The sequence below is a fragment of the Heteronotia binoei genome, chromosome 21 (assembly GCF_032191835.1).
Source record: "Heteronotia binoei isolate CCM8104 ecotype False Entrance Well chromosome 21, APGP_CSIRO_Hbin_v1, whole genome shotgun sequence".
In the NCBI taxonomy this organism is placed as follows: domain Eukaryota; kingdom Metazoa; phylum Chordata; class Lepidosauria; order Squamata; family Gekkonidae; genus Heteronotia; species Heteronotia binoei.
Genome location: NC_083243.1, coordinates 52385644 through 52411321, shown reverse-complemented (window position 1 = coordinate 52411321; position 25678 = coordinate 52385644). Strand labels below are relative to the sequence as shown.

At 44.3% G+C, this 25678-nt stretch overlaps 1 protein-coding gene across 4 annotated transcripts in view; it reads left to right on the top strand.

Moving 5' to 3' along the window:
* Positions 1-22755, top strand: part of TTLL5 (tubulin tyrosine ligase like 5) — a 201221-nt gene extending 178466 nt beyond the window's left edge. For 2 of the 4 annotated variants that reach the window (XM_060262955.1, XM_060262954.1), the window contains 2 exons: positions 8368-8453; positions 22203-22755. In XM_060262955.1, the coding sequence (XP_060118938.1) occupies positions 8368-8409 (42 nt within the window). In that variant the 3' untranslated portion in view covers positions 8410-8453; positions 22203-22755. Of the gene's footprint in view, positions 1-8367; positions 8454-9228; positions 9355-22202 lie in introns of those variants that run through there. The other 2 variants (XM_060262953.1, XM_060262956.1) reach the window with 2 other exon arrangements.
* Positions 22756-25678: the final 2923 nt, after the last annotated feature.

The window sequence follows — 25678 nt, the reverse complement described above, 5'->3', positions numbered from 1 at the left end:
CTTCATAGAGTGTAATGGAATGCCCAGCAGACATTTCCTCCCTCCCCCACACTTTCTGATGACCCTGAAGTGAGGGAAGGGCCTTCAAACAGGAGGATTTCTTACCCGCAGCTAGGGAGTGGCAGCCCTAGGTGGGAGACTTCCTTGAAATGCCCGGTTGAGAAGACAGGTGCAGACACGCATGCAGAGAGAGAGAGAGAGAGAATAATTTTTAAAAAGCGCTCTTGGCCATTGTGTCAACCTCATTTTCAAGCAGCAAGGCTTGGGTCAGTGAGCTTCCTCAAGCTGATTCTCCAGGGAAAACTCTGAGTTTAGTCAGACAAAGGATTAAAACTACCCTTATTCTATCCAATGCGTAAGAATGGAGTGGTTAACTGTGTGAAATACTTCTGATCTAGCTGTATCAACAGAAATCATTGTCTCCTGTCTGACTATTAAACAAAGGTTATTTACCTTTGCAACTAAACCTGTCTCAGTTCCAAACTCAGGTTTGAGATCAGATTGAAATGGGCAGTTTTGTCATCCAGAAATCTCTGGAGTTCCTGCACCACTACATACTGAATCACCTTCACCAGAATAAGTGCATTGGAGACTAGCCTGAATTGTCCACCTCATCCCTAGCCACTGAAGGTTTTCAAAGCAAAGGCTGAGAAAGTGTGTCTCCTCCCCTGTCAACAAGGTATTAATGATTTTACTGGCCACCTCTCAATTACTTTGAACATTAAAGGAAGCCTTGAAAATTTCACTTGCTAGAGTAATTCATATACAGGCAGGAGTCTCTCCACGTTCTCTTTGGACCTTGGTAAACATGGATTAAATTAATATTATATGTGAGGGAAGACAGACTGTCAAAACACCAATTCGAATTTTTTTAAAGAATAACTTGTACTCACTGATTTCAAAAAGGAAAACGTAATTGTGCAAACAGTAAAATTGGCAAAAAATGTCTGGTCACTATAGGTGTAAAACTTGCCCATCTGTTAGAATCACTTAAATAGAACAGATTTTGAGTCTAATGGCACATTTAAGACCAAAAAAAGTTTATTCAAGGTATGAGCTTTCATGTGCACACACATGTCTTCAGATGCATAGAAATGGAAGCTAATGTTTCATATATATAGGCAGAGCATCTGCCTTTATATATGAAATGTCAGTTTCCATTTCTATGCATCTGAAGTATGCTTTTGTTTGTCTTAAAGGTGCCACTAGATTCAAAATCTGTTCTACTGCTTCAGACCAACATGACTGCCTGCCTTGGTCTACAATCACTTAAGTAGGACATCTTAAAATAACCAGATCAGTATTTCATCCTTTTGTGACCTAATCATGAGGGCATTTTAGCCAGAGCATATCTTGGCCTCTCTGTTTTCCAATCATCACTAGAATTCCTCAGTGAAGTCTTTCCTGTTCTGTTGGCTGCCATTGTTAATATCTTCAGACTGAGGGCCAATTCACACAATAAAAATGTCTAATTGCCACACGCACTGGTCTGAGCACTGGAGCAGGATCATGGCAGGTGTAAAGAAGCGGCTTCTCCACCACCTCCCATGTTTTCCCTGCCTGAAACTTTTTAGAGGGAACACTGTTTGCTGTCAGGAAATGTACATGTAATGATGGCTACATGTAAGATTCCCACTGGAGTAAACAGTGGCTTCCTCTGGCTGTTTCAGATTGGGAAAATGGCACAGAGGAAGGCAGAAACTAGTCACAAATTGTGTCCACTTAGGATAAATGTGATCCAAAATCCTTGTGGAAGCCACAAAGACTTTGTGAGTGTAGAAATCATTATCAGAGGGCAAATTTTAAAAATTTCCTTCTGAAGTTACCATGTTTACGAAGTCTATTGTGCAGTGAGATGTCATTTCATTGTACAGTGATATACTTATCAGAAGTGATGAACTCAGTCTTTCACCAACTCTGTAGTCACAGCAGCCAGGAACAGCAGCAGATGAGCTTAGTCTGGATTTACAGTCAAGTCCAATGATGAAATTGGGAGGTGGGGGGCGGGGTTGGAAAAAAAGTGAGACATATGCTGTTGGTCACTATCATGTTGTGGGGCAAGACTAGCCACTGTTTTGCTACCTCTTTTGGGTAGCTTGCATCACTTTGAGTAAAATTCAGCCCCCCCCCCTCAACATGGTTGCCCAAAATCAACCTTGCCCAAAATTGCCTCCCACGACTTCAAATAAAATCGGGGAGGTGGGGGGGGGGCTCAACAACGTGGTTGCTCAAAATCAACCTTGCTCAGTGGTATGGCAAGGAGCCAGGCCAGTGAGTAAGGACTTGTGCAGACTCTATTAAGTTAAAGAAAACTTTATTTCTAAAAGAAACTCACTCTGGGTATTGCAAAGGACAGGAAATTGGCAAACTAAGGAAAATATACACAAATGCTGGATGTGAATTTTGTGAGGCCCCACTTGTAAAGTACTTACAATCTTTGTTGCCTCTAATTTGGGTAGTTGCAGGATGCCCCTGCCCTGGTGCATCTGTAACTCTCAGTTTCATTCCCTGTCATCCTTCATGGCAAGATACCTGCTCCCAGGAGTTCCCAGCAAGGAGTCCCGAAAGAGTTCAAATGAAGAAGCAACCCCAAGCAAAGGAACAGCTCCGCCTTTCAAACCCATCCCACATGTGCTCTGTTGTCTTCAGCCCATCCGGGTGCTAAGCCTGGGGGGCTCCAGGCTGCTAAACCTGCACCCTCCAGTCAAGAGGATTATCCTTCCCAGCTGGAAAGGATGCTCTGTATCTGGCAAAGAACATCTTTATTTATTTATTTTATGATTTATATCCCGCCCTTCCCACAAGTGGCTCAGGGCGGCTCACAACAAGTAATTGAACATAACTTAAACTAGCATTTAAAATATAAAGATTTAAAACATTCAAGAAATTAAAACCTAAAAACATTAAACAGTACAGCAATGTACATAACAGATCTACATGGTAAAGCTACCTATCATTTCCCGTATCAGTTAGATGTAGACTAGGTGTAAGCTAGCCGGACTAGGTGTAAGCTAGCTTTCACCCTTCCTAGCCATGAAGATGCCTGAAGCGCATGCCATCACTATAACTGTCAAGGCATGTCCTCTCCCCGCATCTCACATCATATGCAATACCTTTTCCCCCCCTTATCAAAACCTAACAGTGCTGTTAATAGTGTAAAATGCAGAATTTATAACTCAGCCTATAACATTGTACTATTTGACATAGCTGTGGAATTTAGAATTAGAAATGCCTTTGTTTGCTACAAGCAAAATTGTGACTGTGTCCAATACTTTAATTGTATTGTAGTTTTGCCATCTGAGGGGATGGGGAAAAAATAAAAAGTGAAAATAGAAAACAGCTTTTATAGTAAACAAACAAGCATATTATTTGGACAGAAATAGTACCATATGGTCAAAATAGGACCAGCAGTATACTTGGATATCAAGAAGCTTGATACCATTGAAAGTACTAAAGTCCTTGACAGTATATTTTTGTCACATATATAGCATGTTTGGGTGGACAAATTAGTCACATTTAAACAATGAATTTGTTTGAAATGATGTTGTTTATTAATAAAAAGTTCATGTAGATTATTTTAAATGAATAAACACTCTAGGGCAGGAGTCCCCAACCTTTTTGGGCATCTTTTGTATTCTGACACAGTGTGATGGGTGTAGCCACAAAATGTCTGCTGCATGAGGTGGAGCCAGCCACAAAAATGGTTGCTGTGGCTTAACTTCAGTCAAACAGTAAAGATCCCCAAGCTGTGGTGACAGCTGTTGTTCAAACAATGTTTTTAAAAATCTACATAGCCAATTAAATCTCCAGTGGCCAGTCAGAAGTCTTGCTAGGCAAAACCACTACCTTGCCCTGCCCACTTTCTAAAAACACTCAACAGGATCCAGGAAAGGTGTTGGTGGGTGCCATGATGGGGACTCGTGTTCTAGTGTATGTGTGAAAAAAGCGCTAAAAAGCGTTAAAACTCCTGCCCAAACCAGGGTGAAGTGAGAATCTGAATTTGGAGCTGGCTGCAATAAGTGGTAAAGGAATAAAAGAAGAGAGGGGCAGATCTTGCCCTGCAGCAGGAACAAAATGCACCTGCTTCCAGAAGGAGGTACATTTGTGTGCAACATTACTCTTTCAGTGCCTGTTATCTATCATGGGTGATTTCCACAAGGGTAGGTTTCCTCTTTGCAGTTGCTGATAAAGGCTGGGGAGAACTGGGGGGCCATGGTGGTGGTGGAGAAGCCAAGGAGACACTCTGAGCTGGGTGGTGGCTGTTGGAGAACCTGGGGGCTGCACCAGGCTCAGTGACAGATGATGGAGAGCTCAGAGGCCATGCCATGCTGGATGTGAATTTTGTGAGGCCCCACTTGTGTTATTCTATTGCTGTTTTTTAAATAATAATAATAAAGCCCCCCTGGGGGGGAATGGCTGCTGTGGGAACAGTGTCAGGAAAAATTGCTGCAGTGTGTGGGAAGATCTGAAGTTTATCATTGATCTTCTGTGCAGTCCTGCCTATCAGTCGGTTTTTACAGTTTATCCCCCAGGGGGTGCTGCGCATCAAAACAGAAGCTTGCTCCCATCCAGGAACACGTGGTCCCACAGAGCAGCATTGCTAATCTCAGTTCCTTTTTTGCCACCAAAGGAGTAGGTTGGTTGGTTGAGAGTCTCCTAGCTTCATTGTGGTGAGGAAATTTCTTGCATTCTTTGGATCCCTTCTGAGCTCTGGAATTGCTCAGAAGCTGTTATTTAAGAAGTGCACTTGTGCAAAAATGATACAAACAAGCATGATCTGTGTCTGTTTCATTTGGGGGAGGGACACAATGTGTCCACTTGTAAAGCCTGCCAGAGATTTACTCGCAAAGCTTGTGGGGATAGGTCTTTGAAGGTCAAGGCAGTGCTCTGGGAGAAGACACTTAGTGCCTTGGAGCCCCATTTGCAAAGGCTATGGGAAAACCTTCAACTGTCGCATTGTCAGATTCTATGCCAGTTCCAGATCTCAAAGGATTTGCTCAAGTTCTCCACAGGCACAGTGCACCTCGTCTGAACTGCTGGCTAAGAAAGCGAAGGCGAAAAGCAAGAATAAGCAGAAGACCACTCCCCATCATCAAAAAGTGGTTCAAACTCCAGAACTTTGTAATGACTCTGATAGCCTGTAACACCTCTGCAACAGAATCACCACCGACCTCTCTATATCTAAAGGGGAAGTCGAACCGAACTTACCAGGGGGCCAAGTTCCATTGGATGTCCAGTCTGAGCAGATGGCTCTGTGACCTCCACATCATCCACAAATGAGATGGCTGTCCAATTTGCACAGCATGTCCTTAAAATATCTGAAGGAGTGGGATGATACTTTTAACCAACATATGGATCTGAGTAGTCTCTTCTGTCCTCAGCATCCATATGCATACCCACCCACCATCAACCACAGTGTCTTGCTCACCACCTTTCCCCAGAATCAAAAGGAGAGAGGTGGAGCTGATGGCTGATTCCAATGGTTCTGCATCAGAGCCAAGTCCCAATGAATGGATGAGAGAGCCTTCCTCTGCATCCCCAATGGAAGACCTAAAGATGGACAGAGAACAGATGACACGTGTGGTGCAGTCTCTCAAAATAGAGATAACGTATGTCAGAACATAAACCTAGTGATAAAATTCTGAGTTGGCTTAGTCCAGGAACTGGGAGCACTCATTAATAAAGGTGCCACTGAAGGAATAAACACTGACCAGTCCCCAGTAGGGTTCTTTTCTAGAATATTTCTAGCGGAAAAGAAAGATCAGGGAGGTCAGGCCCATATTAGCCATTTGAGATTTAAATGTTTTCCTTCAGATTTCTAAATTCCGTATGGTTTATGTTCAGTCCGAGTTACAGTTATTAAAGTTCAATTCTAGGTTTATTTGAAGGATGCTTTATTTTATCTCAGTTCATCAAGAACATCACAAGTTCCTTCATTTTTCTTAAAGGAAACGTGTTTCAATACACTGTACTACCCTTTGGATTAGTTACTGTAACTAGGGTTTTCTCCATGTGCATGACCCTGTTGTAGCTCACTTGGGTTTGCAGAGATGCAATATTTTTCCTTTTCTAGATGACTGGCTGGTGGTAGCAGATGCCAGCGAGCGATTATTGGAACACTGTTCCTTGGTGTTAAAGCTCTGCTGTGAACTAAGTCTGCTGGTCAACTGCGAGAGATCTAGGTTGGTTCCATCACAAAAGGCCCAATTTATAGGGTCTATATTAGATTCTGTACAAGGGAAGGGATTTTTACTCCTGGACAGAATAAAAACTATCTTTATTTTAGTAGGGCAGTTCATGAGTTCTAATCAGTTAACAACATCCTCTGCTTTTGGGGGCACATTGTTTTGACCACAGCAGAGTGCACAAGAACATCTGATAGCAGGCTAGTGAATTAACAGCACTTCGGGTAGAGCATCTGTTTTTGAAGTTTTTTCAAGAAAGAGTCATACTTCACCCAAGTCTCAGATTCTTGCCTAAAGTGGTATCTTGGTTCCATTTGTCTCAGGAGATTATTTTACCTATATTTTTCTCTGCAACAAACTCAGAAAGCAAGAGGAAGCTGCACTCCTTAGATGTTAGGAGAGCATTTTATCTGAAACAGACATTTGAGTTCTTTGAAGATAAGGCTTTATCTATAGACTTCTCAGGCCCAAGCAAAGGTAAGAGGACATCTTCCCAGATACTTTCTAGATGGATTGTATCCACCATTAGGCAATGTTATGAGTTAGCCAGGATACCATGTCCCTTAGAGGTGCATGCATGCTCTACTAGAGCTGTGGCCTCTTCTGCTGCATTCTGGAGTGGAGTTCCACTGTCAGATTTGTCAAGCAGCTACCTTATCATCTGCAGACTCCTTTGTTCGTCACTATGCCAGTATACTTGCAGGAAAGACGAGGAGCTCAGCTGGGGAAGTCCATGTTCAAATAGATGAGAATGCCCCATTGCCTGGTATTTAGTTTGCTAGAATCCCCATGTAGGACTGCACAGAAAATCAATGATGGAAACAGGGTTGCACTTACCTGTAGCTCTTGATCATGGAGCACACAAACCCTCCCTGCTGCCCCGTTTCATGCTTTTTTTGGTGGCATAAGAGGGACTGCGGGTAGGCAGCCATTGCTGTGTGGGAGCACGTGGTCCCTGGACAGGAACATGCTTCTGCTCTGGCCACTGCACCCCCTGGAGGCTCTTAGCTGTAAAAACCTACTGGTAGGCAGTCCTGTTCATGTGTGTATGTACAGAAGATACTCGATGAACAGCAGTTACAGGTAAATGCAGCCCTGTTTTTCCCATCCACACAACAGCTGCCCAGGCTTTATTACAGTCTTCCCCAAATGTTGGGAGCAATGCAGGTTTGATAAAGATTGGAGAAAAAGCATGGAAACCTGGTAGGTGTACAAATGCATCATTTTGTTGCCAGTAAATTTATTTGGACCTCTTTGGCTAGGGTTGCCAGCTCTGGGCTGGGAAACATCTGGTGATTTTGGGGGGTGAAGCCTGAGGGCAGCAGGGTTTGGGAAGGGGAGGGACTTCAACAGGGTACACTGCTATGGAGTCCCAAAGCAGCCATTTTCTCTAGGGGAACTGGTCACTGTTGCCTGGGGATCAGCTGTAATCTCAGGAGATCTCCAGCTACCTATCTTTGGCCCTTAATGAAAAAGTATGCCTTTCTTCATTGAATGTCAACATGTAGTAGTGCAGTTTGGGTGGTATCTGTGGTTTAGGTTTCTAGGACATGGGGTATTCTGTAAAATAAACACAAACTGACTGTAACATGGGAACTAGATGCATTCTTTTTGTTGTGGTTTACTGATCCTCAAGCAGCTGTATTGTTGCTGGAAAAAATGCAGTTCCTCCTCTTGTAGCTTGTTCACTGTTGCCACAAATGTTGTGTAGTATGTGATTATTATGTGATTAATGGGTACCTACTGCAGTGCCTTTGACATCAAGAGAAGTGATAACAATAACCATACCAGTGCCATTTTATTAGTTATTATGTGTGCTTGTTTATGTGTTCAGTGTGGCTGTGCTCAATTGATTCACCAGAACTAATTGAAAGCAGCACGGTTACCTCTCCCATTCATACTGCCCCACCATTTCAGAAATTCCTTGTGTGATAATTAGTAGTCCTGGCAAAAAGCAGTTAGATGTGCATTAGAAGCACTTTGTTGATGAAGGATCTGTTGCTCACAAGAAATGAGTGATGGACATTCATTTATTTTATGGAAAAATACATTTTCGAGAAAATCCTGTTGCTTCTGTCTCTTAAGCTTGAATGGCTCTGTCTCTCAAAGGTGGGTTTTTAAATCCAAATCTGGGTTTTCTGAGTTCAGTTCAGCCTTCTGATTCATTGTTTTTGTCTGGCAGAGCAACATCGACAGAAAGACAACTGAATGGATTCCAGAATAGCCTTAAGACTGCTACATCCTGGGAGCCACTTACAAACTCTGCAGGTGAGAAAACTAAGTTCATAAAGTCATTGGGGTTTTTTGTCAACTGCTGTTTTTTTACTTCAGACTTGCACTCTTTGTTCCTGATAAGATCACTTTGCAGTCATTGCCTTGATTAACGCAACATGACAGGAAGGAAGGGTGAAGTTTTCTGCTGGAGATTAATTTCCTAAAAGCAATATGGCAGAAAGGCAAGAGATGGGAAAAACTACAGATACAATTCAGAAATAAAACACTGACAGTAAAGCCAGGCCTCCCTCTCTTGTCTCCCACACATAGCATGCAGAACACAGGAAACAAATTTTAAAAACAAATTCTAAGGATCCTGGAATGGAAATCTCTTAAAGAAAGAAGGCATGTCAACTCCATACAGCAAAAAAGGAGTCCCCTGCTTGCATTCTTAGGGAGTAATTTCAGTATCTTGGATCTAACTCCTGCCCTGTTTGGTTGAGCTTTTCCTGCATTTTAAGCAGAGAAATAATTAAAACTGTCAATAATACATTAAAATTTATTTGTACTGAATCCACATAAATGCTGGAACTAAATTTCTCAGCCCCAAAAAGCCAAACACCAGTGGCTAAGAACCTCATCTTGTTATGTTGAAACCCTAAATGGGCAGAGTACTTACTAGTCATGTGGAGGTGGCATTTGGTTTTTTTGTAGGGGCTCCTGTTGCCATTTCTAAGATGGGTGGGTGACAAGCCAAGGAGAAGATGGGCTTTGGTACAAAGAAGTAAGGAGATTAGTCCCAGTCTAAGTTTTTGTTTCCATTTTCCAGGTCCTTTTGAAGCTGGTCCTCAAATTATATTCGCCAAATCTAGACCGTTATCCAGTCGATCCAGCACCATTGATATTGTTGTAGGGCAAAGAAAGAAAAGGACAGTGCAGGCAGGGCCAGATTAAGGTAACTGTGGGCACTTATGTGCTCCCCAGCCCATTCTTCTTCTGCATTAACAGCAATTGCACTAACCTTGCTGAAGAGCTATTGTTGGGGTAAGGGAAGTAGAGGAGGGAGACCTGCTGAAACTGAGGGGTTTTTGTGTGTGTGAAAGGGGAAAAGCCAGCCATTAAAGAGGGCTGCAGCAAATCTGTTAGTATTAGCATGTTGCCTGAAAGTGTTTTTCAAGTAGGAAGTGTAATTCTTGATGGGCCATTACTCTGAGTTTTGAAAGCATAGAAAGCTGCATTCTCATGGCTCAGCTGATTGAATGCACAGCAACTGTGTACAATCCATGCATTGCCGAAGCTACCACCTGTCCTTCAGTTGGAATGAGGAGGTGTTCTATCCAGAAGGACATCTGGGCCAAGGCATTCTGACAAATGACAGAAACTGCTTACTGTACATTTTCAGTCTCTGATTATGCAGCCAGATTTTCAGGGCACTGGATGTTGCTGGAAGCTCAGTAACATCAGTCAAGCACCAGTCAGTGCAAAGACTGAGAAGTAAGCCAAGTTCTTGATAAGATTTATGGTTCAGTAAGTTTCTGCAAAGAGTATTATAAATAGACTTGCCTCTAGAAGCATTCAAAATGTTGGCCTGATTGTCAGTTGTACTGATCTTCTCTGAGTCCCATTCATAGATGCTCAGCATTGTTGAAAACTGTAAATTAATCTAGTATTATGTTGCCATAGGAGTGGATCAGGCTATTTTATTCTTGCCCCTCCCACACTGCTCTTAAGACTTTTTTCTGTTTTCCTTTGCACAGCAAATTAACTTGAGTATTTGTAATCACATCAGACTGAGCCTGAACCCTTTAGGTAGTTAATAACTCAGAGATCTTCGGATGATTTATTCAGCTTATCCAACTTCCTTTCATTGTTTTGGTGGTTCAGTTTAAGAATGGCATTACTGGGCCAGATGTCAGAGTTGCTGTGCATACAGGAAAGTTGTGTGTGTGTGTCGCATCTTTGGTAGAAAAAGCCCAGCAGGAACTCATTTGCATATTAGGCCACACCCCGATGCCACCATTTTTTTACATAGGGCGTTTTTATAGAAAAGGCCCAGTAGGAATTCATCTACATATTAGGCCACACCCTCTCACACCAACCCAGCCGGAATTGCATTCCTGTGCATTCCTTCTCAAAAAAAGCCCTGTTATTGAGATTTTGCTAGAAAAACAGGTAGATATTAATGGCCCACAAAGGGCCAAATATGTCTAATCCTTATCCAACCTATTTTAATAGTGTTAATTCAGTGCAGAAACATTCAGAAAGCTACCATTGATCTACATAAAGTTTTAAATTGACTCAAAGACAACAATGAACAGACTGAAGTGGAGAAGTTCTGTCTTGTTACCCAGTCCAAGCAAGGTCCATAGGTGTCTATCTGCATTCTGTAGTTTTTAAACAGAACTTCTTGTTTTGTCAGACACAAAGATCTGTGAAATTTCCTAAACTAGGGGTGATAAATGGATGCATTTCTGCATCCAATTCTTTGCCAGAAGTTACTTTTCTGGCTGAGATATCAAGTTAGTTGCATCACTTGTTCTTATGGGAAAGGGATTCACCTCTAAGTGCAAATGTGTTGGACATGGACATCAGGTAAGGCACAGAGATACTCTGATCACTGGTAGACTTCCAGCAGAGAAAAGAACTGAAACAGAAGCAGGAGCATCTGGACACAGGAATCTCTTCATTTCTTGTATGTTACTGATTCTCTTCTACCATAGTCATTTCATCAATTTCCTTCCTCCGTGCCCTGATGCATAAGTGGCCAGTCTGAAAGATCACTTCCAGTAACACCTCAAATGACCTCTGCCTTCCCTTGTTTTGGCTACAGAGGTGTGAAATGCCTCATTGCACCAGGAAGCTACTTCTGAAAACATCTCACTGGTCCCAATTTTAAAAAAAAACCATGAAGTTAGGATTATGACATCTGGCTGTCAGAAAACTGTAGAGGCATCTGAAAGACGTTCAGTGGACTGCTTGAAACCCCAGTACTCCAACTCTCATTTTGCACTCAGACAGTAGGTTCTCCAGTTGAGCCACATTCCAGTCAGCTGCTGCTGTTGATGTTCTGTTGGTCTTTTAGTTGTAAAGTGAAGATTAGCAGGAAATGTGATCTGTCAGTGTCACAGAGGTATGGAAAGAAGCATGACAATGCATTGAAGAAGCAAGGATATCTTCTCTTGTGTTTCCCTTTGTGAAAGTTTAGAGGCCTTCCTGGGATACAGACTATTTGGTTTCCCATCTGTTCCTCCAAATGAGCTTTCTAAACCCATCCATTATCTTTCTAAATCCCAAGGCCTTCTCCAGACTCTTCCCTCTTTGAAATACCCTCCGTATGAACTTGGGTAAGAGCTGTAGGATGTGGAAGGATCCTTGCATTTTTGGTATTGACCTGGGTTGGATAGCCACAAATAAACTGTCCTCCCTCCCCTTTCCCCCTCACTCCAGTTATCACTTGTAGTGTAATCTGTCATCTCAGAGAGAAAGGCAGTCTCCTTGGATTTCTGATGGCTACAGATGTAGCACTCTTGGTAAATTTGCAAGTGTAGCCAAATAACTGATTTATTCACCATATTATAGCACTGAGCTCCAAGTGACAACTCAGTAGCTTGTTTCAACACTTTGAAAGGCATGGAGGGGGGAAACAAGATTGCCTGAAGCTGCTGACCTTGTGTAGATTTTAAATGGCAAAGTTCATGGCCCCTTTCCCCAGTGCCCTGCTGGATATGATTTGGACACTGGGGCTTTGTGGGGTACCTGTCTCTGCCTGGCATGAGGCATGGGTTTTTGTTATTATTTTATTGTGCCACTCATTGTTTTTACTGTTTGATTTGGGGGTGGGGTGTAAGCTGCAAACTTCTCTGAGCCCACTTGTGAGATAGGGCAGGGTATAAATTTTCTCTAAAGTGGCATTGGGGCCTAATGGCTGTTGTCCCATCTAATTTGGCCCTTTGCTGAAAAATATCCAGTGGAAAAAAAGAAACTTGCAATGTGTCTGTTGTGCTGTAGAGCTGAGGTGCAAATTGTTGGTTAGAGGATTCAGAGAAGGGAGACAAAATGGAGACAAGAAGGCTGGAAGTTCTCAAGACCAAAGGAAGGGAAAATGGCCCCCAGTGTGCTGCCAAACACTCAGGTTGAACATGGAAACATCTTGAACCCTGTGTCAAAACCTTGGAGGAAGCAGGCTGTGGGTGCTTTCCAAAAGAGAAGTCTATAGGAAAAATGGTAATCCCTGTTTTGTCTCTGAAGCCTTACTTGAGCAATTTCAGAGTGTGTATGGAGGGCAAGAAGAACCCCCATAGTAATAATAATAATAATAAAATTTTATTTATATCCCGCCCTCCCCGCCAGGGCAGGCTCAGGGCGGCTAACAACATTCATACACATACAATACAATAAATATAAACTTTAAAATTAACGTTATTTAAAAACCAGTCAATACATAGTTAAACTTAACTTAATCTGACAGTAGCACTGTTGTTATTGACGCTATTCCTGTCAGTTTACATGGTAACAAGGTTCCTTAAACAGAACCATATTGGCGGATCCCTTTATTAAACAACCATAAATCAGCAGTCCATGAACGCCAGCTTGAAAAGGGTGGTCTTGCAGGCCCTGCGGAACTGATCAAGGCTCCGCAGGGCCCGCACCTCCTCCGGGAGCTGATTCCATAGGGATGGGGCCACGATGGAAAAGGCCCGTGCGCGAGTGTTCTGAAGTTTAGCCTCTTTTGGCCCAGGGATAGTCAGTGTGTTTTTCCCTGCTGACCTCAGTGCTCTCTGGGGCTCATATGGGGAAAGACGGTCCCTAAGGTAGGCCGGTCCTCGGCCATATAGGGCTTTAAAGGTAATGACCAGCACTTTGTACCGGACCCGGTACGTAATCGGCAGCCAGTGCAGTCCGCGTAGCCCCGGCCGTATATGCTCCCACTTCGGGAGTCCTAGCAACAGCCTGGCCGCTGCATTCTGCACTAGCTGCAGCCTCCGGGTTCGGCACAAAGGCAGCCCCATGTAGAGGGCATTACAGTAGTCCAATCTTGAGGTGACCGTCACGTGGATCACTGTTGCTAGGTCCCGACGCTCTAGGAAAGGGGCCAACTGCCTTGCCCGCCTCAGATGGAAGAATGCTGACTTGGCAGTGGCTGCTATCTGGGCCTCCATTGATAATGAAGGCTGCAGTAAAACACCCAAGCTCTTTACCTGGTGCGCTGCTTTCAATGGCGCACCGTTGAAGGCCGGGAGAGATATTTCCTTCCCCAGAGCGCCGCAACCCACACAAAGGACCTCTGTCTTTGTCGGGTTCAGCTTCAGCCCACTCAGCCTAAGCCACGTTGCAACAGCCTGCAAAGCCTGATCCAGATTCCCTGGGGCGGAGTCGGGCTGGCCGTCCATTAGCAGATAGAGCTGGGTGTCATCTGCATATTGATGGCAACCCAACCCAAACCTCTGGGCAATCTGGGCAAGGGGGCGCATATAGATGTTAAATAACATTGGGGAGAGAACTGCTCTTTGAGGCACCCCACAATCTAGTGTGCGCCTCTGGAACCTCTCACCCCCAATCGCCACCCTTTGTTCCCGACCCGTGAGGAAGGAGGAAAGCCATTGTAGGGCCAACTTCCTAACCCCTATGTCGGCGAGGCGGCGGGTCAGTAGCTGATGGTCGACTGTATCAAATGCCGTATCAAATGTAGCCACTGTATCAAATGTATCACTGTATCAAATGTAGCCACTGTCTTCTGTTGAAAAGTAAAGAGGCCTGTTCGGATGATTAAAAAAAGGCAAATAAAAGGAATGGGGGTTGAGATGTGTACTTCTATTAAAGAGAATTTATAGGATAACCCTCTAAAGGCAAAATCCACAACAGATCAGGGTTATCTAGGTAGTTATCTCCATAGCTCTAACCCAATTCTCCAGAATTCTTGGCCAATTGGCCATATTGCTAGATTCTATGGCACTACAATTTGGGAGGAGGGCTTGACTGGATGACACCTAGGTAACCATGGGGTAAACAGTAGCAATGATGTGTATTAGTGATGAACTGAAGAACAGGTAGACCTGAGCCCATTTGGATTAATGAACCAGGGTACAGGAGGAGGAGCTGATTGACTAGGGTGCAAACAGTTTGATTGTACAAGGATAGGACAGCTTTTTGAGGTATTAATTTTAGTAGGGGGGGAGTAAAACAAACTGGAGTTAACACCAAGAGGAGACATAAAACTAAGATCTAAGAGCAGTATTTACTACTTCACATCACATGAAAACCCACCAGTGCAGACATCGCCTAAAGCACATCACGATCAGCACAAGAAGCTGTAGACACCCAGCATTACTAAAGTTCTTCTGAAATTAGCAGTTCTTTCTCACTGTTTATCTAGTTGTTAAGGTTTTCAATGAGGCATTGCGATCCCAGCAAATTTGAAGCTGTTTCTGAAGGCAGCATTCTTTGAAAGCCCTTCTTGAAGGATGTCAGTTGCACAATGACAAACCGTACAGCTACTTCTCCTGTGGGCTGGTGCTCCCATCTAATGAGTAGTGGGCAGAGATTGCAGTTCTCTGCATATGAGAATGGCCAGGCTGCCATTTAGAGTACTTTGGGAAAGCCTCTTTGTCTTTGTTTTATGAGAGGAAGAAGATGTTTCCTGTTATCTGCTGGTTGCACGTTACAAAGAGGATAGTCAGCTTGCAGAACATTTCTCCTGTATGGAAAGCATGCATGGAACGCTGGAGTGTGAGAGAAGCAGCAGCATTTCAGACCCAGCTCCCTGAGCTTACAATAGCACTACAGATTGTGAAGAATGAAGTGGCAGAATTCTGGGCTGTACCACTGATCCTTTAAAAAAAAAAAAAGTTCTCCAATTTAAAAAAAAGAACAACTCCCTGAAGAATGTCTCTTAGGTCACATTTACAAACTTTTACTTCAAGATGATACAGAAACAGAACAAGTTAAGATATGTATGGTAAAATGCATGCAAAATTTTGAGGAAGAAATTTCACTTCAGCAATGGGAAAACTTATGGATGAATGACAAAGTTTACAGCAAGGCAAGCGCTTAGTATTTTACTGTTGGCATATTACTCCGAAAGATGTTGGATAAAAATTATGAAGGAAAGTACTGGAAAAGTAAAGAGACAGGAGGTACCTTTTACCACATGTGGTGGTCCTGCAAAAAGCCCAGCAAATTTGGAAAGAATACATGCTGAAATTCAGAATATCTTGAACTTAATTTCTCATGAAACCTCAGACTATGTTATTAGGAATTTTACCATCTAATACAGGGGTGTCAAATGTCTGGCCCACAGGCCAAAACTGTCCTGCCCAGGGCTTTAATCAGGCCCATGGGACTCTTTTCTCCCCCTCCTGTTATCACCCTTTGAAGCTCCTAGGCTGCCAAAGGTCCCTTCTCTTTCTGCCTTGTCTTTGCTGGCTGCATCAGGAAGCAAAGCTGTGAAGAAAATGTGGAGTGGATTTTCCATAGGCTTCCCAACCCTCCCGCCCTGGTGGGGGACCCAGGATTCCCACCCTCTTCCCCCGCTCCCCAAAAAAACGGAAGCGGGGGGAGGGGGGAAATGGCGCCGGGGAGCATGGCGAGCTGCCCCATCCCGGAGTGGGCGAGGCCGCCACACTGCTGCCGCCCCCTCCCCGCCCACCGCAGCTGCTCCTCCAAGATGGGCCCAGGCTGAGCCCATCTCGGAGGAGCAGCCAAGAGGCGGCAGCAGTGCAGGGGAGGGCGAGGCAGGCCAGGAGCATGGCAAGCCGCGAATCCAGGCCCTTCTAGGACCCGGACTCGCGACTCGCCACGCCCCCGGCCCGCCTCCACCCCCCCTCCGATTCCACCCCAGAGGCGGAGCGGGCAAGGCTGCCGCGCCGCTGCCACCTCTTCTCCGCTCGCCGTGGCTGCTCCTCCGAGATGGGCTCAGGCTGAGCCCATCTCGGAGGAGCAGCCACGGCGAGCGGAGAAGAGGCGGCAGCTGCGCAGCAGCATCGCCCGCTCCCAGACGGGGCGGCTCACCACGCTCCCCGGCGCCGTTTCCCCCCTCCCCCTAGCTCCACCCCAGTGTCTCCTGGCTCCACCCCAAAGTCTCCTGGCTCCACCCCGAAAGTCCCCAGATATTTCTGGGGTTGGACTTGGCAACCCTAATTTTCCATTGTGCACTGAGATAGGTAGGATCCAGAGATCTTAATAGAAAATCCATTGCACATTTTTCTTGCAACTTTGTGCTGCAATGTTTTTCAGTGGAGTGGGGATCAGTTTCACTTTTCAGCATTCCTATAGCCAGCTGAAATCTATGTTTCCTGGAATTGTGTCTTTGCAAATAAAGGATTGATGCTTTGAGTGGGCCTGAGAAGGGGTTCCTAGTGAGTACTCTAACCTGGGAAACCACAGCCAAAGGGGGATATTACACTGGAGATCCATTGCCAATCTGAGTAGACCCTGGGGAGGGAGGGAGAAGCTTGCAATACCATTTCATTGTTTTCCCAGGCTCAAAGCATTTTATATTTTTTAGTTTCTGCTGTGATCTTTGGCTTTTTTTTTTTTGATGTTTTGTTTTTAGAACTGCATTGCCAGATCCCACTATTCTCCCACCTTTCCATTTTAAACAAAACATTGCAAGAGTTTTAAGCATGTTTGTATTTTAAATTAAAACATAATATCTTTAACTGTGTTTGTGTCCTTTATAAAGTTTATATCTCCGCTACCTCATATTACATTTTATGACACACATGGCCTGGCCCCACAAAGTCCCATTCGTGTAAGATCTGGGCCTAACAAATGAGTTTGATACCCCTGACAATCTAAGTAGATCAGAATATGAGCTGTTTAGATATATGCTAACTGCAGCATGACTGGTATTTGCAACCAAGTGGAAGGCTGAAGTTTGCCCAGATATCCCCCCCTCTTCCCCCCGCCCCCCGCTGTTTATCAAAGTTTATCAAATTTAGCAGTAAGGAGATCCATAAATACATCATCCACAGTCTTTGTCTATTTTGATCCTCAGTCTGCTACTTCTTTTTTGTAAAATATCGGTTAGCACTGGCAACACATTGCACTCCCCAAGTGGGGAGTAGTCAAGTATAAACCAGAAGACCCTTCATGAATGGGAGGGGATTATGTTGCCATTGGCAACCTTTCTCCATCCTCTGTTTATCTGTGCTCTCATCAGGTTTACATAGGGCTACTACTTTTCACTTGATGAGTATAACAAAGAGCCGGGGTCATGCTGGTTTCTCTGACAACCAAGAAGCAAGTTTGTTGTTTAAAAGAAATTACATCCTGCAGGCTCCCATCCCAGAGTTCCCAGTGGAGTCAGGAGGCTAACATGGTTGATGTTATTGAAAGTTATGAAGAAGAGATCTAGGATATCAATAGGAGTTATACTTCCCCAGTACCTCTCCTAGTAAAGATTATCTTTCAAAGCAACCAAGACAGTTCCAGTAATAGTTTGGTCTACATTATCGTTTCTGTCTAACAAACCTGAAGATCTTCAACTACCATACATTAGAATCTCTCTCTCGGCTTGGCTTCGCGAACGAAGATTTAAGAAGGGTGCAATAGTCCACGTTTGCTGCAGGCTCGCTGGTGGCTGACAAGACCAATGTGGGACAGGCAGGTCCGGCCACAGCGGCTGCAGGGAAAAGTCTGATTTAGGGTTGGTCCTGTAGCAGTGCGATTCTTCCTCAATCTCCTTTTGTCCTCAAGACCAGCTATGCGTGCGTTCTCAAAGGAAGAGACAGCCTGGTGGATGGTGTGCCTCCATGCTTTGCGATCTGAGGCTAGGTCAGACCACTGGTGATGGTTGATGTGACAGGTGCTAAGAGATTTCTTCAAGGAGTCCTTGTACCTCTTCTTTGGTGCCCCTCTATTTCGATGGCCGGTGGAGAGTTCGCCATACAGGGCAATCTTGGGAAGGCGGTGGTTTTCCATCCTAGAAATATGCCCTGCCCAGCGCAGCTGCGTCTTCAACAGCAGTGCCTCGATGCTGGTAACCTCTGCCCGCTTGAGGACTTCAGTGTTGGTCACAAAGTCACTCCAGTGGATGTTGAGGATGGTGCGAAGGCAGCGCTGATGAAAGCGCTCAAGGAGTCGCAGGTGATGACGGTATAAAACCCACGATTCGGAGCCATAGATGAGGGTTGTCATCACAACCGCTTTGTAAACATTGATCTTTGTGCCTTTTTTCAGATGTTTGTTGCTCCACACTCTTTTGTGCAGTCGGCCAAATGCACGGTTTGCCTTAGCCAGCCTGTTGTCAATCTCCTTGTCGATCTTGGCATCTGAGGAGATGATGCACCCCAGGTAGCTGAACTGCTGGACTGTCTTCAGAACTGATTCACCCACAGTGATGCAGGGAGGGTGATAATCTTCCTGGGGTGCAGGCTGGTGGAGAACTTCTGTCTTCTTCAGACTAACTTCTAGGCCGAATAGCTTGGCAGCCTCTGCAAAGCAGGACGTCATATGCTGCAGAGCTGATACCGAGTGGGAGACGAGTGCAGCATCATCAGCAAACAGTAGCTCTCGGATGAGTTTTTCCATTGTCTTGGAGTGTGCCTTTAGTCGCCTCAGGTTGAACAGGCTGCCATCGGTGCGATAGCGGATGTAGACACCATCGTCCTCATCTAGATCTACTGCGGCTCTTTGAAGCATCATGCTAAAGAAGATCGTAAAGAGAGTTGGCGCGAGAACGCAGCCTTGCTTTACACCTGTGCCTATTGGGAAGGGCTCCGAGAGGTCGTTGCAGTGTCTGACTTGGCCTCGCTGGTCTTCGTGTAGCTGGATGATCATGCTGAGGAACCTTGGGGGACATCCTAAACGTTCCAAGATTTGCCACAGGCCTTTCCTGCTAACGGTATCGAAAGCTTTGGTAAGGTCGACAAAAGTCACATACAGAGCCTTGTTCTGTTCCCTGCATTTCTCTTGGAGCTGCCTGAGAACAAATACCATGTCGGTGGTGCTCCTGTTAGCTCTGAAGCTGCACTGGCTCTCTGGGAGGAGTTCTTCTGCAATGGTGGGCACCAGTCTGTTCAGGAGTATTCTGGCAAGGATTTTGCCTGCGATGGAGAGCAGGGTTATCCCCCGGTAGTTGGAGCAGTCTGACTTTTCCCCTTTGTTCTTGTATAGGGTGATGATGATTGCATCGCGAAAGTCCTGTGGTAATTTGCCTTGTTCCCAGCAGGTGACAAGTACTTTGTGAAGTGAGCTATGTAGTACTGTGCCCCCATGCTTCCAGATCTCTGGTGGAATTCCATCAACTCCTGCTGCCTTGCCACTTTTCAGTTGCTTGATGGCTTTAACAGTCTCTTCTAGTGTGGGGATCTAGTGTGGGGATCTCATCCAACTCTGTTTTCACCGCACTGCAGAGAGAACCCAGCTGTGTGCAGACACTGGTGATTTAAGAGGGTTCTACGAAGCCCTGAAGGCAGTATATGGTCCATCATATCAGGCTCAGAGTCCCTTGCATAGTGCAGACGGCCAAGTGCTCCTCACAGACAAGGCATCCATATTGAACCGGTGGTCGGAGTATTTTCAGGTTCTCTTCAGTGCCAACCGCGTAGTTCAAGATTCAGCAATCCACCTCACCCCACTTCAACATTAGAATACCCAGCTCCAGAAAGATGGTATTGGCCACTGGCTAATATTTGTTGAAAACATTCAGTTCTCAGATAGGCTTCTTATCCTTGTGCTCTGGGCACATTGGCTAGGGGTGTTACTGTCAGCTATTTCCTCTCTGCAGAGTAAGCACAGGGGCAGCAGTGGTGCCACACTAGTGTCTGGGGTACTCCAGTGGCATCTTGGGGTGGTGCTGTATGTCTTTGTGTTTAAAGGGGGTATGTGTATTTACTGCATGTTGCGTTTGTGACTTTGGGGAGTATGCCAGTTAAGCTCACAGTATAGGTGATGGCTCTCAGCTCAGGGAAGTCAGAAATTCTCAAAATTTATGAACAGTATAAGTCTGTAGAGGGGCAGTGGCTCACTGATAAGCATAGTTATTATAATATAGCAAGATTCATGCACCCTTTCCATCAATAAAAATAAGAACCCAATAGGTTCTTATGTTAACTTCTACTACAGCATTCTTTGCACCCAGATGTTATGTACACTTTTTTTTGTATCCATATTAAAGAAATGTAAGACTGAGCATGTAGTTGTTTTAAGGAAGCTAAAGCATATATCGGGTTACTAATGCAAGTACTGGGACCAAAATATAAACATCGTTTTTCTTAGATTACAGTATGCTTTTCTTGAGCATAAATGTGTGTGACATGAGAATGTAACATGAGAATTTGCTTCAAAAGCAGACAGCTTTGTACTGGGTTAATTTCCCAAGTTTTCTGTTGAATGGCCCAGGTTTAAATTTTTAAAAAATTATTATAGCATATAGGCTATTTCTACTGAATTCCACAGGACTTGCTCACCAATAAGTGTCTTTACAGTCACAGCCTAGGCATAAGTCCAAACTCCACATGCTTGTGTGATGTTTGGCACTTAGAGAGAACAGATATGTTTTTGTAAATTGCTCCTAATATTTTTTAACAATTCAGTGCTTAGCAAAAGTTACTCAAGACAAAAATTATCAGTTTTTTAAAAAATTATTTCCTAAATACACAGGTACATTTTGTCCATAGAACTCGTTATGTTTCCTAAGAAACTGGGATGTTAAATCCTGCAGGTCAGATATTCCACTGTTGACCAAAGAGTGGCAGTTCTACAAAAAAGCTTCAAAGGGACATAAGCAAGAACTATAATTCATTAACAAGTCCAGGACAATGAAGCCCTCTTCCAAGACCTCAACAGGGACATTTTCTTCCTTTTCCACCTCAATGCATATCTACTTGCTCTAATCAATAAATTATCTATTTATTTTGTTTTGCCTTCTATCCTGCCCTCCCACAAAGTATTGTACCTCTGCATCCTGACTGCAACTGGACCTTCTTTGTAACAACCCTCCCACCTTCTTGACCTTGGATGTAAGAACTGATGAGTTTTAATTCTTACTTGTATTTGATGAAGTGAGCTTGGATTTATGACAGTAGCACTTCAGAGACCAACAGCATTTATACTCTGGGAAATCTGGTTTGTTTGTAAGGTGGATTGGACTCACATTTTGTTCTTCTGCCACAATGTAACCTGGCTACCCACCTGAAACTGCAAAAAAAAAAGTCCTGTATCTCAGTCAAATATGCAAAGACAGCATAAAAATAGTGCCTACATCCCCAAATCTGCCATCTTCTCAATTTGGAAGAAGGCAAAGTAGGAGGGGCAGAACAGAAGGACTTCTACTAAAACAAGGAAGAGCACACATTTTGAATCACAGGGTGAAGGGATTGTTTGTAACAATGTTAACTTTTGAATGTAGGTTGAAGAACTGTTGTAGATGCAGTCACATATAGTATTTCAGGGAGCATTTGTCATGCAGGTTTAGTATATTGTTCTGTATCCAGGCCATGTCCAGATATCATCTACCCACAGCGCACATTGGTTGCTGTGCACCTATCTTGGGACAAGCTACAGGAAACGGCAGGTGTCTCTGTACTTGGGACTTTAGTGTGGGGAGGCAGCCATGTGACACCAAAGCCATCAGGACTAGTAGGTTCTGTCCTTCAGTCTGGACAGCCGAGATCAGAAGGACTGCGGCAGCATTTCCAAGGGCTGCCATCAGAGCTGCCTGGAAGTACCCTGCAGGGGGTCATGATTAAGTTGTGTGTGTGTGTGAGAGAGAGAGAGGGGGGGGGGAGAGAAGGGAAACCCCTGCATTAGTGCATGCTTCTTTTAACTCACTCAATGGGTTTTTTCTTGTGTTTCTTTCAGCTCCTGCTTGCACTTCTTTTTCAAAGTGAAGGATTTAACTACATAACAGAACAAACCACAAGTTCAGTGCTTCAGCATGTAAGAAAGAGATAAGTCAACATGTCTGTTCACCATTCCACACTCCCAGTCACACTCAGATCGGCAACAAGGTCTGTTGTACACTCCAGAACTTCCTCCAGGACAGGAGAGCAGCCAAGCATCTGTGGAACTGGTGCTGGAACTTGAGAGTTTCTACTTAAGCTTTCGGGGCTTCCTTTGCATTCTCTATCCCATCTCCTTCCAACAGCTGGCCCTCCAGTTGTGGTTAGGACTCAATGCAAGACAGAAGGCTTCCAACTGTGTCCCAGGATCCAGGTGTCTTCATCCTCTTGGTTGTTTCAGCTCCCTCAGAGACAGTGAAGGTTGCCTGCCAGCTGATGGGCAAAGTTAATAACAATTTGCCATCAGTGGCATGAGGGAGTCTGAGTGCTGACTGACAAGAGGCTGCTGTCTTGAATTTTGGCAGGAAGCCATGGAAATGCTCAATCTCAATAAAGTCATTCATTTTTGTTTATTTAGGTTATAATTTACATGTATTCCTCCCCCCCCACCACCACCACCAATCAGCTCAGATTTGATTTACTTCATTGGGAGGTTGTGTCTGTGCCTTTAATTTATGCTTCATTATGTTGGCTTTTCCTCATATTTATTTATATTGCATAAGCTGCTGTTCTGAACATTGTACTTTTAGGACCCAGCCTGGTCTGATTCTAGGGAACAGAGCAATTGGATAGAGTGTGACATCAGGTTAGCCTAGAAACAGTTCACTGTTTTATCATTTCTTTTTAGCATACTAAAAAGGCTAATACTTTATTTTCTGTTTGAGGTGGATTAGGTTGAGAATGACTTGTAAATCCTCAAAATACTGCTTAATCACTGAGCAGGAATTTATCCCTGTTCTTTTATTCTCTGAGCCACACACTCTGTTCATTGTATCGTATTTTCCACTTACAACTTTAAATATTTAATGCCTTATTACAGGCTGCTCAATGTTGTGACTTACTAGTTGAGGAATTGCCCTTTTCACCTTAGAGGTCACAGAAAAAGCCTCAGCCTGCATAACAGTCCACACACCAGGGAGAGAATCTTGTCATCTGTAGTGAGTTGTTTGCCCTGAGTGTGAGAACTGCATACCTTTGCAGATAGTGGAGCTGACTCAGCACTGCCTTCTCATGAGTGTGAGAAGCGGCTCTGGAGCCCTGCAGTTGCTGCCTGAATTCGGGCATAGCAAAGGACCCACTGGTACAGCGGTTCATGAGTGCCATTGCATATCTTTCCTGCATGCACTGTACCACTCTCATCATTTGCACTTTCTAACATTAGTCCCCTGGCACTCAGAAGCAAATTGTTGCGGGCAGTTCTGTCGCCAAGTTACTTGCATTGCAGCCAGCAGTGTTCCTGAGGTTATATCAACAATGGATAATGGAGACTTTAGATTTGAAATTCTGCCCGAAAGTGCATATCCGGGAAATCTGAAGAATGCAGGCTGCATTGTGCTACTGGGTCATGGGGGTGCTACTGGCTGTATTCCCAGCCTCTGCCACACCTGTGTTTTACGGCTAAACTAAGGGATACCCCCCCTCCTCTGCAGTTTCTTTTGGAAGGTGATTTTTAGCAGAAATGTGCAAAAGTGCTTAACTGTTTATCTGCCTTCCCACTGTAGCTCCTCTGCCCATGCTGCTTTTTCCTGTGCTGGAATCCCAAGGGGGAGCAGCAGCTACTGGGATGCAGGGGTTGAGGAAGGAGAGAGTTGGTGTTGAGAAAATGGGAAGCCCTCTTTCCTCCCATTTTTTCTCTGAGGAAAATCATCCTCTCCCAACAATGCCTGTCAGCCAAGATGAAGCTACAGCTATCTTATGTGCAACTGCAGGCAACAAGTAGCAGGACCCTAAAGCCAGTTCTTTTCTGTAGAGATGAATTCTGGTGGATGCAGCCATTCTTCGTGAAATACTGAAAGAGGCTGGACAACTGTTTGGTTTTCTCTATTATGTAGAGAAATTCCACACAAGACCCAAAAATGTATTAGTTGAAGATCTTGGGAAAAGACCAAGCAGAATGGTAACAAAATTTTGCTGCTAAGCAGAGAAGTTGAGTGAAAATGGCTGTGTGTGTTTTTTAATAAAAGAGAATGGCATATGTTGACAAGATCCAGCAGCATTCTGAAGCAAAACTGTGGCCACAAGATATGGAAATCAAAGTACAGATCAGCTTGCAATAACTGTTCTCTCCTTGAGTGGGGGCAATGGCATTGGTTCAGCAGCTTACAGTATTCTACATAACAACTTCTGCCTTGTTAAGATAACACTTAAATATACAGAATTTATGCTGGCTAACACTGGCAGGGGTGGCGGCATTCTAATGATGATGAAGAAGATGATGATGATGATTATGATGATGAAGAAGAAGAAGACCGTAGATTTATACCCCACCCGTCTCTCTGAATCGGAGTCTCAGAACAGCTTACAATCTCCTTTCTTCCCCCACAGCAGACACCCTGTGAGGTAGGTGGGGCTGAGAGAGCTTTCCCAGAAGCTGCCCTTTCAAGGACAGCTCTGTCAAAGTTATGGCTGACCCAAGGGCCATTCCGGCAGCTGCAGGTGGAGAAGTGGGGAATCAAACCCAGTTCTCCCAGATAAGAGTCTATGCACTTAACCACTACACCAAACTGGCTCTTCATAGTGTTTGCATTAGCAGAAACGATTGCAACTTTTAGGCAGAGGGCTTGAGTTGCTTTGAGAGGGGGTTTCCTATTGTATCTATGCAATGTGACATAAATACTGTATTCTGCTATGGGATTTTGTGGCAGTGATCATTAGATTTTGCAATTTTAAGAAGGCTCAGCATCAAGAAGTGCAAGCATACAAATCAGTGGCTCGCTCTTATGTATCACAGCAGCTATAGTTAAATTACTTGAAAAAGCAATCTCATCGGTAGAGAGATTAGGAAATCTCACTTTGTCCACTCAAGAGTTAAAGTATTCAGTAAAAACCTAGAACTGAGTAAAGTTACTTCTTTCCTTAGAACATAATTGCAGGTCAAGGAGACCCAAAAAGAAATGAAAAGGCTGACAGGCAGTGAGTGGGAAGCACCCTCTTATCTGCGCCTGAGTTCTCCTGTCACAGGCACTTAGCCAAAAGATCTGGAATGATGGATTGACATCAGTCCAGCTGCTGTATCTGGAGTTTTTCATGTCTCATAAAAATGCTTGAAATTACAGATTTTAGCAGCCTGTTAGGTGATGAACAGCAAGAGTCTTATGCTGCAGAAAGGCTTGGCTGGGGTTTGATTGAAGGGTTAGCAGAGATGAGAGCACGGCAAGCTGTCAAGATAGGGAACAAGCACGCTGCAAGCACTCCATATATCTGAACAACAGGGAAGTGTTGAAACAGTGCATTTAATTCCCAGAATTAGGATCTCGATGTTGTCATACTTAGGGC